This window comes from Helicoverpa armigera, chromosome 3 (assembly GCF_030705265.1).
Source record: "Helicoverpa armigera isolate CAAS_96S chromosome 3, ASM3070526v1, whole genome shotgun sequence".
Taxonomy (NCBI): domain Eukaryota; kingdom Metazoa; phylum Arthropoda; class Insecta; order Lepidoptera; family Noctuidae; genus Helicoverpa; species Helicoverpa armigera.
Window position 1 is genome coordinate 6378487 of NC_087122.1, and position 12989 is coordinate 6391475.

The 12989-nt window shown below is 41.2% G+C and overlaps 3 protein-coding genes across 4 annotated transcripts in view; all 3 read left to right on the forward strand.

Moving 5' to 3' along the window:
* Positions 1 to 12989, forward strand: part of LOC110374071 (guanylate kinase) — a 124701-nt gene that overhangs the window by 77984 nt on the left and 33728 nt on the right. The gene's annotated exons all lie outside the window — the stretch shown is intronic.
* The window catches only part of LOC110374064 (myosin-IIIa), a 37475-nt gene that overhangs the window by 13449 nt on the left and 11037 nt on the right, over positions 1 to 12989 (forward strand). Inside the window, exons 2-14 of one of the 2 annotated variants that reach the window (XM_064043562.1) lie at positions 5294 to 5485; positions 6714 to 6869; positions 6952 to 7233; positions 7426 to 7728; positions 7981 to 8262; positions 8570 to 8758; positions 8882 to 9084; positions 9410 to 9590; positions 10392 to 10542; positions 11113 to 11323; positions 11571 to 11866; positions 11945 to 12237; positions 12501 to 12775. In XM_064043562.1, coding sequence (XP_063899632.1) covers positions 5321 to 5485; positions 6714 to 6869; positions 6952 to 7233; positions 7426 to 7728; positions 7981 to 8262; positions 8570 to 8758; positions 8882 to 9084; positions 9410 to 9590; positions 10392 to 10542; positions 11113 to 11323; positions 11571 to 11866; positions 11945 to 12237; positions 12501 to 12775 — 2987 coding nt within the window. In that variant the 5' untranslated portion in view covers positions 5294 to 5320. The remainder of the gene's footprint in view (positions 1 to 5293; positions 5486 to 6713; positions 6870 to 6951; positions 7234 to 7425; positions 7729 to 7980; positions 8263 to 8569; positions 8759 to 8881; positions 9085 to 9409; positions 9591 to 10391; positions 10543 to 11112; positions 11324 to 11570; positions 11867 to 11944; positions 12238 to 12500; positions 12776 to 12989) is intronic. The other variant, XM_064043561.1, reaches the window with a different exon arrangement.
* On the forward strand, positions 3407 to 3970 carry LOC135119160 (uncharacterized). The gene has a single exon (XM_064043011.1). The coding sequence runs from the start codon at positions 3407 to 3409 to the stop codon at positions 3968 to 3970; it is 564 nt and encodes a 187-aa protein (XP_063899081.1).

Below are 12989 nucleotides of genomic sequence, written 5' to 3' on the forward strand. Positions count from 1 at the left end.
ATATTGGAAGAAAAAGAAATTGTTTTGTTTACACCTAACTGGACCAGATGCAGGGATTTGTTTTATTACTAGTGGTGATAACTTTTGAATTTGTATGATGTTCAAATGTATCTGAGCCTATTTCGTAAACCTAAGTACCTACCTTCCTCTTTACTCTCGGTACTGCGAAACGCAACTACCGACGCAATACAATACGCTCAAGACGAAAATGTTAACAAATTTTCTTGAACGCTTTCGCTACAATTACCAGTATAAAATTGATTACCCTGCACTACAAAAGAAATGTCGGTTCACGGCAATGGACTTCACTACTATCTCGCTTATTGGAAGTAATATTTCAAATTGACTATCGGCTTACATCGGCCATTGGACCAATACTTAATGCTCTTATTCCCGCAGCCGAATGGCGGTCATTATTGGCTTGGCACGTCATTATTTTGAACAACTCTTTCACATGTTCGACCATAGAAAATTATTTGTTTTATAGTCGAAGCTTAGTAAATGACTGCTATCCAATGTAAGCGTTATGTAGTTCCATTTGTAGGAAACATTTTCGTTCTTTGTAATTCATGTTTTTACACATTCGACTTATTATCCTACATTGGAATCATGTGCACCTAAGTATTGTTTTTTTATCATTTGCCTGACCTATGTTCTAACTTCTAAACCTATTCTAAACCTATGTTCACTATATCATAGACTATTCTCACTAATGGCGAAACGTTCCCTTCTTATGCATTCCGTGGTTTGCCTCCCACTATATCGGAACTTGTACCGTTATTGACCAGCCGTCAGTAACCGTTCGAAACCTATTTAATACTAAATAGAACACACGAGGTTTACAGACAAGGGGCAGCGAAATATAAACTATGAATAAGTATTATCTTTATTTGTTTATATTATTAAACAACTAAGCTATCAAAATAGAAAGTGGTAAGCAACAGGAAATGGCTAATGCTATTATTAAAATACAATACCCGCTATTGAACCTGAGAACGCTGTATCTAAAATGGGCATGTGAAACACATTGCCCTCTCATGACTCGCGATCGTTCAGCACGTACTGAAATTCCTTCTTATTAATTAAGGCTTGTATAAGTTGCAATTAAAAACGGACTAGATTAAGAAAAGATTGGTAATAATGTTATTGTTCACATGCAGGAACGAAACAAAACAATGAGTTGAAACACGCGGACCCCTTCGACAACGTAATAAGAAACTCGGAAAGCAATGTAATGCTGCTAATTTCCTATTTATTGAATCACATTTCACATATTCACATATGTAACAACTCGAGTGTGACTGAACATAATATACACGGAAACTTACCAACTGAAGAAATTCTAAGAAACCTTTTTGCTTGTCAGTTTGAAAAGCAAGCATTACCTTGTTACAGTTCTCACAGTTATTTATTTTATAGTAGCCATCCTCAGAGCCATCAATATTTCTTGATAAGCGATAGCAAATTGGCTCGTAGATATCCAGCTACTTTAAGGTATGAATAACAATGATCGCCTTGAGCATCTTGCATGTTGATTACCAGTAGTTTGTCTCTAAAAAGTGGCTATTAACATGACAACGATGTTAAACCTTATAATTATCAAAATGAGCTCGGCAGGCCGTCGCAACGTCTTCGTGACAAAAACAATCAGTGAAAGTGTAGCTTCAGTCGCGGCCGTCAGTCACACTGAGCGAGACCTCTTTTTACATGAAAACATTCATCACAACACATCATAATGTCCATTTATGATGTGTTGTGTTGACTAATTGCAGACGTGCGCATTTAGCGCCGGATTAGGATCAATGCTCGATACAATCGCAAACATGCAAAAAAAACTGGGTTCTAAAGTAGTTTTTGTGTTACATCATTATCACATTTGGCTTCAACAATTTGTTCTCAGGAAAAACACTGTCAGTTATGTTTACATCCGAAAAAAATTGTTTTAATGAAGCTCTAATTGACTTTGTTTACCGTACTTAAACATGATTAATATTACTCATTTTCGCAGAAAACATGGACGTCAACAGTTAATCTTCAGATTTAAAAGAATTACCACAAGTTACCTGCTTAGTTTGCATAAGTATCATAAAATGTAAAGCATGTAATTCTGGGAATAATATGCAATACGCAAGTGTGTTGTTATTTACTTAGTGAAGAATTAGATATAAGTTTGTATTCTGTCCCTACCTACATACTTATTTTTTAAATTTATTTCAAACCTAATTCTATTGACATAACCTGATTTTACCTAAGCTCTAAATATCTCATAATTGCCAGTTGTCCACTTGTTATTAGCAATACAATGTTATGTGCAGTGCATGATGTCATAATGTCATACCACGGCCTACAAAGCAAACAAGCGTCCATTTAGTTAACGTCTATAGGTACTTACCTACATATTTTATAAATAGTTTAGGTTCTTTACCTGATAAACATACGTCCGCTACTATTATCATTATCACAATAATCAATTTACTATTACATATAAAATTGTTGCAAATTACCTATCAATTCATTATAAGTTTCATGTCATAATAAGAATACAAATGCCTTGGTTACGTCTAACATACAGCTAAGTCACTATTCCGTACAAATTACCTCAATCGTGAATGTTTGTTTGTCCTCTATTCAAATATTGTCGACTCATTTCTCAGTTGGGTAATTGCAACATACGGCAATCCAAGGTTGGCACCAATTTGACACCACACAAGTAGTAGATAAGTACGTCTTAGTTACACCATCGTAATTTGTGTTACGAATATGGCAACATTATGTGACAGAGTTCCTCAAATGCATTAAAACTATATTTGAAAGTTAACGAGAGATTGCACTTATCCAACCTTTTGCGGAAATCGATGTTATGTTTCTTGGTGTATTTTATTTACGATTAACGATTACTGTAATCAATTGTGTAATACATAGTAAGTACATTCATTCATCTATAATTACAAGGAAAACCTAAAGAATAATAGTTATTTTGTATCATCGTTCTTTACATTTCATTGTTTGTCCTCGTACGGTTTTGAATCGCACAAGATACTTGGTTTGGACGTGTAATAAAAATTAAATAGTATCTTGAAGGTATCTTGTCACATTATTGTTGAGCAAGTTTATTGACAACCGCATACAGTACTTCATCCTATCCAAGCACGCATGAAGTCGCCACGCGATGGCGCATGCAACGGTACATCCAATTTATTAATTCCGTTTCTTTCCTTTTTCAGAAATCACCTCAGTATTCCTAACCGAACAACAAATTGTCGTAAACACTAATAGAATCTTAGCCTAGAAATTCGGTATTAAATATTTATTCCGTTAAACGGTCCGTGGAATGTGACAACTTGTATAATTATCGTGAATTCACATTCACACATACAGAATCTTTAAAATATTGGCGGGGTGAATAATGGGGCGGGGTGAACGCCTCGCGCCTCGGCAAGTTGAGGCGCGCAGGGCAGAGCTCCGGCAAGAGGTAATTGCGGAATGGGAGCAGCGACTTGCGCAACCCACGGCAGGGCACGCCACTATCGCAGCGGTAAGGCCCATCCTAAAGGAGTGGCTGGAGAGACGCCACGGCGCCCTCAGCTTCCGGCTGACGCAGGTTCTTACCGGACACGGGTGTTTCGGAAAGTTCCTGTGTCGCATAGGCCGGGAGCCTACGCCCGAATGCCACCACTGTGGCATCTGCAGCGAGGACTCCTCGCTGCACACGTTGGTGGAGTGCCCAGCATGGGCAACGCAGCGCCGTGACCTGGCAGCAGCAGTAGATGCTGCGGGTAGTCTTTCGCTGCCGGCTGTCGTGTCCTACATGGTCGGCAGCGAAGAAGGGTGGAACGCCGTCGCCTCCTTTTGCGAGGATGTGATGGTCGCAAAGGAGAAGGCGGAAAGGGAGAGGGAAACTAGTACCACTCTCCCCGCCCGCAGTAGACGTAGTGGGCGTCGCAGGGTGGCCGATCTCCGGCCACCATAGGGCGCGGCCTGCGGGCGACAGACTAGGGGCGTCTGTCGTCCGAACAGAAACAGGCCTCGAGACGGTGGCGTAGTGTTGCGCGCGCCTCTCCTAGTTGAGTTCACTGTGGCCGCTGGCTGATGGCCACTTACGGTGACGGGGCCCGCCTTCAAACATCTGGCAGGCCAATACCTGTCGGGGGTGCGGAAGAATGCTTAGGCGATACCCGTGCCCTCGACACAAGGTAATTGGTGGCAACACTGGGTGGGTTTTTAGCCGGTAAGAGTCCGGCACACCCCCTCCACCGACCCCAGGTGGAGGGTAGTCCATGAGGATTTTCCCCCTGTTAAAAAAAAAAAAAAGGGACAGACATAATATGCATGCAGCTATCTGGTTATCGTTTCCATAGAAAGCCTGTTTAATAAAAGACTCAAACACATAACACAAGTTATTAAAAGAGTAGCTAATAATATTTATTAGAAATCAATATAGTTCTGCGGATGTGTTCGATTCTCTGCGGTACAGTTATTTCTTGCCGGATGTTTCAACTGTTTCACGTGCTAATTACTGGACTTAGTAGGTATCATAAATTCATAACATTGTAATTTTAAGCCTTTAATGTGACCATAATGAGTATCAAACGCGATTCTGACCCCAATTTATACCTAATTTAGGAATGCGTCACAAATAAGTGAATCTCAAATAGGTACGTATCTTTTTTTAACACGCTTATTATCTCCTTTAGCTATTTGTCAGTCTATCGTCTTACGTTCAATGATAGTCTTTATCTTTATCAAACTTAAGCTTTTCAGTAATTCAGTGACAGGAAGTACAGAATTATTTATATTTTTATTACTTACGTTATAGATAATAATCAGTCTATTAATTAATAGGAATTGCTATGAGAATATCGACATCTTCATGCGCTTTTATTCTTAATTTTTTCCTTGTTATAATTGGTAAACTCGACGTAATGCACTCATGCATAACCAAGCAGCATACTAAAACAAAGTGGTGTCGATGTCGACACATTATCGTACATTAGGTAGTTAGGTGTTATCGTTCGGATCTCTTAAGAAACTTTACTGTAGCGTGTAAAAATGCAGATATTTCTAATGTTTCTTCATAGCCAGGATGTTGATTAATTTATCCGAATTTCGAGCCGTTAGGTGTGTGTAATAATTGGCCATTGTTCAGGCTGTAACAGCTATTTGAAAAAAAATTCAAAGTGTATTGCAATGAAAATTACAATTTGAGCGTGAGCGTCAAAATTAAACCTCGGCAAAATCTGCATTGTATCACTTCAAAGGAATTCGTTTTTAATTGTCAAATATGTTGTTACAGATGGTGTCTCAATGAGATTGCTGAGCCATGCGCAGCGACGTGGCTTACCGCGGGCTCTCGCAGCACGTGGAGCTAGACCGGGCCGCCGACCCTCGCGACCGGTTCACTCTGCAGGAGCTCATCGGAGAGGGCACATATGGAGAGGTCTACTGTGCCAGGGATAAGAAGTCTGGCAGACGCGTCGCAGTTAAGGTATGTTCTGTCTAAACGGTTGTATGTTGAAAAGAGATTGAGCGCAGAAATATTGATCAGAAACAGTTTTAAAATAAATAACAACAGTGCAAAAGCCCATAGTTCAAAAGGTATGTATCTTACATTCACAAAGAAACAATTCGATTGGAAGGCGTGACAAAGGAGAGAAAGACAGGATTGACAAAGTCAAATCAAGTTTTAGGCACTTATTGCGAAGGTCAAAAAGACCGCTAAACCTCCGGTAGAACGAATAGAATAACAGCAAATAAAATGTTGGAATAATCAAGTAGGTGTAATTTTATCACTTGTTATGATTATACCGAAAACCTTGGTGTAGGTCATTTTAATACATCTAAATTATAGCATCAATGTTGTTAACATCAACAGGTTGAACACGTAATCTGTAGCCAGTTTTACTGCAGAACTGCCGGCAGTAAATTAGTTTTTTATTTAAACCTAGACGGATATCAGCATTAGTCACAATAAAACTGGTTAACCTTATCTTAGGTTTACACATGAGGTGACGTCACTTAAAAGCCATCGTTCGAGAATGCCGCAGTGCCTACGATTACTTCCACATGTTATTTTAGTATGAACACGACTAAGGTCAACAACATTTATAGGGCATGCACTCGTAAACTGAACGGGTGAAATCCGAGAGAAACTGCCTCAGTCACACTAGTCCTACAACTTTAACTTTATTAACTATTCAAAGTAATGGGTTCCCTGTTAAGGCGTAGTTCTTGAATAGTTTAATTTGAATACAGATTACGGTTATTTACTGACAAATTACTCCCCAAACTGCGTCTCATTAAATTAAGCACGTAATTACTGCAATTATGCGCTTCTGGGAAGATTACAATTTAAACGGAGGTACATATGTATTTGTATAAACGTGCGATTACAAGTAAGTACTATGTACTATGTGTATGAGAATACCATGTATACAGAATAGGTCGCTGAATTTTTATGGAGGTATTGTTAGCATACGCATATAATTGATTGCATAGATGTTATCTCAAATGTAGTATTGATGTCAAGGCCGCTTAACAATACATGACACGGCATGGCTTGGCAGCCTCTCTTTTGGAACACAATAACTTAAATGAATACCAAATGTGTACAATATACATACATACATCAACCGGCTTTATCTACTTTTAGATTTGTTTACATACATAAAGCCCCTTTCATTCAATCAGATTTTGTAATCTATTTATATTTACAGATATTAGAAAATATCACAGAAAACATTGAAGAAATAGAAGAAGAGTTCCTCGTGTTTCGTGACTTGTCTGGGCATCGCAACATCCCTGAATTTTTCGGTCTGTTCTTAAAACGCGGCGCGTGTTCGGATGACGACCAAATATGGTTCGTCATGGAGGTCGGTATACAATTTATTTATAGGCTGCATATTCTGCGGTTTATGCGAGAGGCATAAATCAATGTGACCTTTATATTTGCAGCTCTGTACTGGTGGTTCGGTGACTGATTTATGCGCGGGAATGCGGGCTCGCGGGAGCAATCTCACCGAACCACAACTCGCGTACGTGTTGCGGGGAACCGTCCGGGCCTTGACACATCTCCACGCACACCGATGTATGCACCGTGACGTCAAAGGGCATAACATTCTCCTCACCGAAGATGCTGAAGTCAAACTGGTAGATTTCGGAGTATCGTCACACCTGGCTGCAACAGCCGCTAGAAGAAATACATCAGTCGGCACGCCCTACTGGATGGCGCCAGAGGTAAAATGTCAACGACTTTTTTAAATATGAACAATTGCATAAGTACCTACTTGCTATTATCTAGCTGTTCCACATAATGCGAACAATATTCGTGACCCCGAATACAATACTTGTGACGTTTTGAAAGTAGTTGTAATGATCTCGTGTTATAATGACTGTTTAAGGTCACACGTGAATTGTTTTCGGTTGCAGGTCATAGCGTGTGAACAACAACTGGACGAATCTTACGACTGCCGCTGCGATGTGTGGTCAGTAGGCATAACGGCCATAGAATTGGCTGAAGGTGAACCTCCACTGTCAGGGCTACACCCTATGAGGGCACTATTTCAAATACCTCGGAACCCACCGCCATCTTTGTCACACCCTGAAATGTTTTCACCGCAATTAGTGGACTTTATTGCGGACTGTTTAATTAAAGACATGAATCAAAGACCATTCGCGAGAGAACTTTTGGAACATCCTCTACTACTCGCAGTCAGTAGCTTTGAGGATAAGGTAATTTTGTATATTCTTTTATAAAAAGAACACTTATTTCTGTATCATGTAACATAATTTGTATTTATATTCACAAGGTTGTCCGATCCTTTGCTATCAGCGCTATCTTCGATAGGAATTAATTCAATGAGCTCTAGATAACATGAGTAATTGATTTGTGACTGTTACCCATCTTTATGATACTAATAACGCAGATGCATTGATGGGAGAATCCTTTATAATACCTTTAACAAAAAACATACTCTTCTATAGATCCGTAAAGAGCTTCAAGCAGAGATAAAACGACAGAGGGCCGAGGGGAGAGGCTCTCGCGCGCCTGAGGCTACGACTAAGAGAGGGAAACTCAAATCGCATCGAAAAGCACGACCTGAGAAAATGTACACAGATGACCTGGCGACATTAGAAGTATTGACCGAAGACGCCATCGTAGAACAACTGCAGAAGAGATACACACAGAACCAGATATACACTTATATAGGAGATATACTAGTCGCTGTGAACCCGTTCACCGACGTGGGAATATACACCACAAAGGTAATTTAATGACGCCGAAAGTAACCACAACATTAAAAATACTCTGCTTTAGGCGGAGCGAAGGTGTTTAATTAATTCGTCCTCACGCATTTGGACTTTATTATTAATGTGTGGGTTACGAAGCGGTGTTTTGCTTTGCTGTTTGCGCGTGGTTGAAATGTAGAACGGGATTTTTGACACGTTTTTCCAAACTCCTTTAGAAGCAGTGATGAACCAACTATATCGAAGACAATATTATTAGTTCCGATTAAACTTGGCTTTTTTGCTTCTGAGCGCATGACTATGTGAATTATTCTAATTGTTCTAGACTCAACAGATATACCAGGGTCGGTGCCGGTCGGACAACCCGCCGCATATCTACGCGGTGGCGGACGCGGCGCATCAGGCTCTCATGCATCAGAAGCTGCATCAGGCGATTGTTATATCAGGGGAAAGCGGAGCAGGGAAGACAGAGTCTGCGAATCTGTTGCTCAAGCAACTTGTGTTTTTGTCTAAGGTAAGTAATATTATTTTCTTTTTTTTCAGGCACAACTTGTAAGACCATCAGTATAAACACTTACGATTTTGTAGTAGTGACCTATTTCCACCAGGCAAATGACTTGACCATATGTTATTCCAGACTCAAAACCGCAACTTAGAAGAAAAGATCTTACAAGTGAATCCTATCATGGAAGCCTTCGGCAATGCTCGTACTGGCATCAACGCAAACAGTTCTCGTTTCGGCAAATATCTAGATTTGTCTATGATGAGAGTTGGGCGAATATCTGGTGCTCGCATATCAGTGTATCTACTGGAACAGTCTAGAGTTGTACACCAAGCATTGTAAGTAGAACTCATTTTATTTTAAAATTTTCAAATACAGTACTTTCTATACTGACCTGCAAAACTTCCGAGTAAATCGTAAGAGCCAATTGACCGAGATAAAGTTTGAGTACCGATGAGCAATAAGTATAAAATTCTTCGTCGATGCGGGTTACTGGGACTGGGGACAAACTTTTTGACTTATCAAAATGTATTTGAGGCATAAAATATATTCCAACTTTAAGAAGTGTACTAAAACAGGCCCAATTAAAATTACCAGTTCACTTTTCCTTTGACATTCTACGTTTATCTAAATGGGCTAAAGTTTTCATTGTAAAATGTTCAGGGGCGAGAGTAATTTCCACGTGTTCTACTACCTGTACGATGGACTGGAGAGCGAGGGTCGCTGGAGGAAGTTCTACCTGGACGAGCACCTCAAGTCCCGGCACCGCTACCTGCAGCCGCTGTCCGTCGCGCACAGGGAACACAATGTGCATCGCTGGAGACAACTCAACCAGGCTTTTAAGGTAATACAATTGGATCGATTCGAATAAGTTATCTAAGGGTGCGTCCACATCTGGCGAATGCGCCGCGAATGCGCAGCACGCGAGCCGATCGCGAGCTGTCCGCGAGCTGCGCGCGTGCAGTCACTGCAATAGTTCGGTGCGCCTCTTTAGCGCAACTCACGCAAGGCTCGTATAGAGCGCGCGATCTGCGCGCAATCAGTTCTCGCCCTTACAGTTCCGTATATTGGCTCAGTACTATCGAAGATGGCAGACGTAGCGCGCCGCCTGCGCGCCGCTCGCGTGCGGCGCTTAGGTCGCGCGCGAGCTGCGCGCGGGCGGCGCAGAAGCGGCGCACGAACAAAAATGCACGCGCGCAGCTCGCGGACAGCTCGCGATCGGCTCGCGTGCTGCGCATTCGCGGCGCATTCGCCAGATGTGGACGCACCCTAATATCTATCTATACGTGATAATTATATGCTGAGTTGTTTTTGAAACCTATGTAAATTCATGGGCAAACTTCCTTACAAAGTACTCGAAATATGAAGATTCAAAACTTTTCTGCTCCATAAAAAATTCCATCATCCTCCGAGCCTTTTTCCCAAACTATGTTGGGGTCGGCTTCCAGTCTAACCGGATGTAGCTGAGTACCAGTGCTCTACCTACAAGGAGCGACTGCCTTATCTGACCCCCTCAACCCAGTTACCCGGGCAACCCAATACCCCTTGGTTAGACTGGTGTCAGACTTACTGGCTTCTGACTACCCGTAACGACTCCATAAAAAATTGCAAAACAAAATAACTGAGCATCACAATAACATTCCAGGTTGTCGGTTTCCAAGAGGAAGAGGTTCTAGTACTGTACAAGATGTTGGCAGCCATCCTGCACCTCGGTGACATAGAGTTCGGTGAAACCGCGGGCGAAGACAATACGGACAACAAGGCGACGATCATCGACACCGCGCCGCTGCACAGAGGTAACTAATGACCGCCTTACGACTTTATAATGAGGCCGTTTATCTGATGCCAGGAGACACGGTGCTTTGTTTTCGTAGTTTACTTTATTTTTAGTGTCTAGACGACATTCGAGACTTTTTTGCTAATTATCTTTTTGTAAGAATTATAGTGGATCTCCATTTTATCCACCAAAAGCGGGTAATTTATTCAAGTTTAATGACACCAGATGACACACCATTTACTCAGTACGGTACATAACATTTGCTTGCAATGCAATTGGTTGTCAATTCATATTCATATTATTTATTTGTATTCCTCAATGTATACAGTAGGTGCTACAATTTGGCTAAGAGCTAGGTAGGTACAATTGTGGATCCTGTAGGTCACAGCAAAATAAAATTTGAAGTTCTTCAACTAAACTTTAAAGTTGAAGTAAAACTCAACTTTGGTCTTGCAAATTAACCTAATATTTACAACGCAGAAGTATTTTTAAATATCATTCTTATTCACATCACCATCATTGAAATATCTTACATAAACTAAGATCTCCTTTACCTTCGTATCAAAACTCTTGTCTTTCCTATCCCCAGCATCATGCCTGCTGGGCGTGGAGACGCAGGACCTGCGCGAGTGCCTGACGAGCAGCAGCGTGGTGGCGCGCGGCGAGACGATCGCGCGGCGCAGCTCGCCGGGCGAGGCGGGCGTGGCGCGCGACGCCACCGCGCGCGGCCTCTACGCGCGCGCCTTCGACCGCATCGTCGAGAGGATCAACGCGCTGCTCTGCCAGAATAGGCCGACTGTGTAAGTACACATACAAATTACGTATAAATCTACATGGCACAAGTAATGTAACTTATCCTACTATTTAAGTAATTGTAGCATGACCGCTTCCCCTCTGAATCTTCTCTGACTGTGTTTCTTTAAAAAATATGCAATAATTATGTATCATTTATAAATGTGTGCTGGGAAACTTATAAATGAATTTCCATAATTATTTTTAGAGTTAATATTATCAGATCTAAATTAATCATTACATTTAAATTTTCAGAAACGAACAACTCTCCATCGGCATACTCGACATCTTCGGTTTCGAGAACTTCAACAACAACTCGTTCGAGCAGCTATGCATCAACATCGCTAACGAACAAATCCAGTACTACTTCAACCAACACATATTCACCTGGGAGCAGCAGGAATACATGGCTGAAGGAGTTCCAGTGGACCTGGTGGAGTTCTCTGATAACCGACCAGTGTTGGACATGTTGCTGTCGAGGCCGATGGGGATGCTGGCGTTGTTAGACGAGGAGAGTCGATTCCCGAGGGCTACTGATAGAAGTCTCATTGGTACGTTAACATTTTGCACAACAACAGTTTTCCAAAAAAAAAAACTATAAACTTAACGTAAGATATATGTGATTACAGAAAAGTTCCACAGTAACATCAAAAGCAAATACTACGTCCGTCCAAAGTCTGACGCTATTTGCTTCGCCGTCCATCACTTCGCGGGCCGCGTGGTCTACCAAGCTGACGGCTTCTTAGAGAAGAACCGCAACTTCCTCCCGCCCGAAGTAGTTCAGCTGATGAGACAGAGTCAGTACGACATCATCAGGTTCCTGTTCCAGTGTCCTATTACTAAGACTGGCAACTTGTATTCGCCATTACAAGGAGATATGGATTCTAGGAGCCTAGAGAGTCCAACATCTAGTGAAGTTAGGGTAAGTGTGAACAAGAAAATATGAGAAACTAACATAAAAATGAAATTAAATGTGCTAAAGATTCGCTCGTCCGATTTTATGCAAACTTCACGTAAACCATCTATTGGTTTTGTTACATGAGCCCATTCTTGAGTTATAAAATTACAACAAAAAGTGCTATAAATTTCTAAATATGCAGATAGAAAAAAGGTAAAAGTTTCTGTTGCATAAAACATTACTACGTTTAATTGCAAATAAGTTAAGCAATATCACAATATTTCCAGGAGCGCTTCAACAGTCGCGGCCTAGCATCTCAATCACGAGCTCAGCAGACGGTGTCAACATACTTCAGGTACTCGCTGATGGAGCTGCTGCAGAAGATGGTGAGCGGCACCCCTCAGTTCGTGCGCTGCCTCAAGCCCAACGACTCGCGTTCCCCCAAACACTTCGACTCCGCGAAAATATTGAAACAACTTCGCTACACGGGAGTCTTGGAGACAATTAGGATAAGGCAAACTGGATTTTCCCACCGACTTTCGTTTGAAGAGTTCTTGAAGAGGTAAGTGTTTTGTTTCAATAAGAAATCAAAAAAATAAGTTTCAAACATTAGTTTAATAAGTGATTTAGAACTTTGTCAATCAGAATTAGACGTATGTAGGTCGTTTCATGACACTGAAATTCAGCGCTTACAGGAGGAACTTCATATTAAAGAAATTTGTCTTAGGGATATTTTCCACAAATATGAAGCTTCACAACAGGATTTGAGTAAGCGC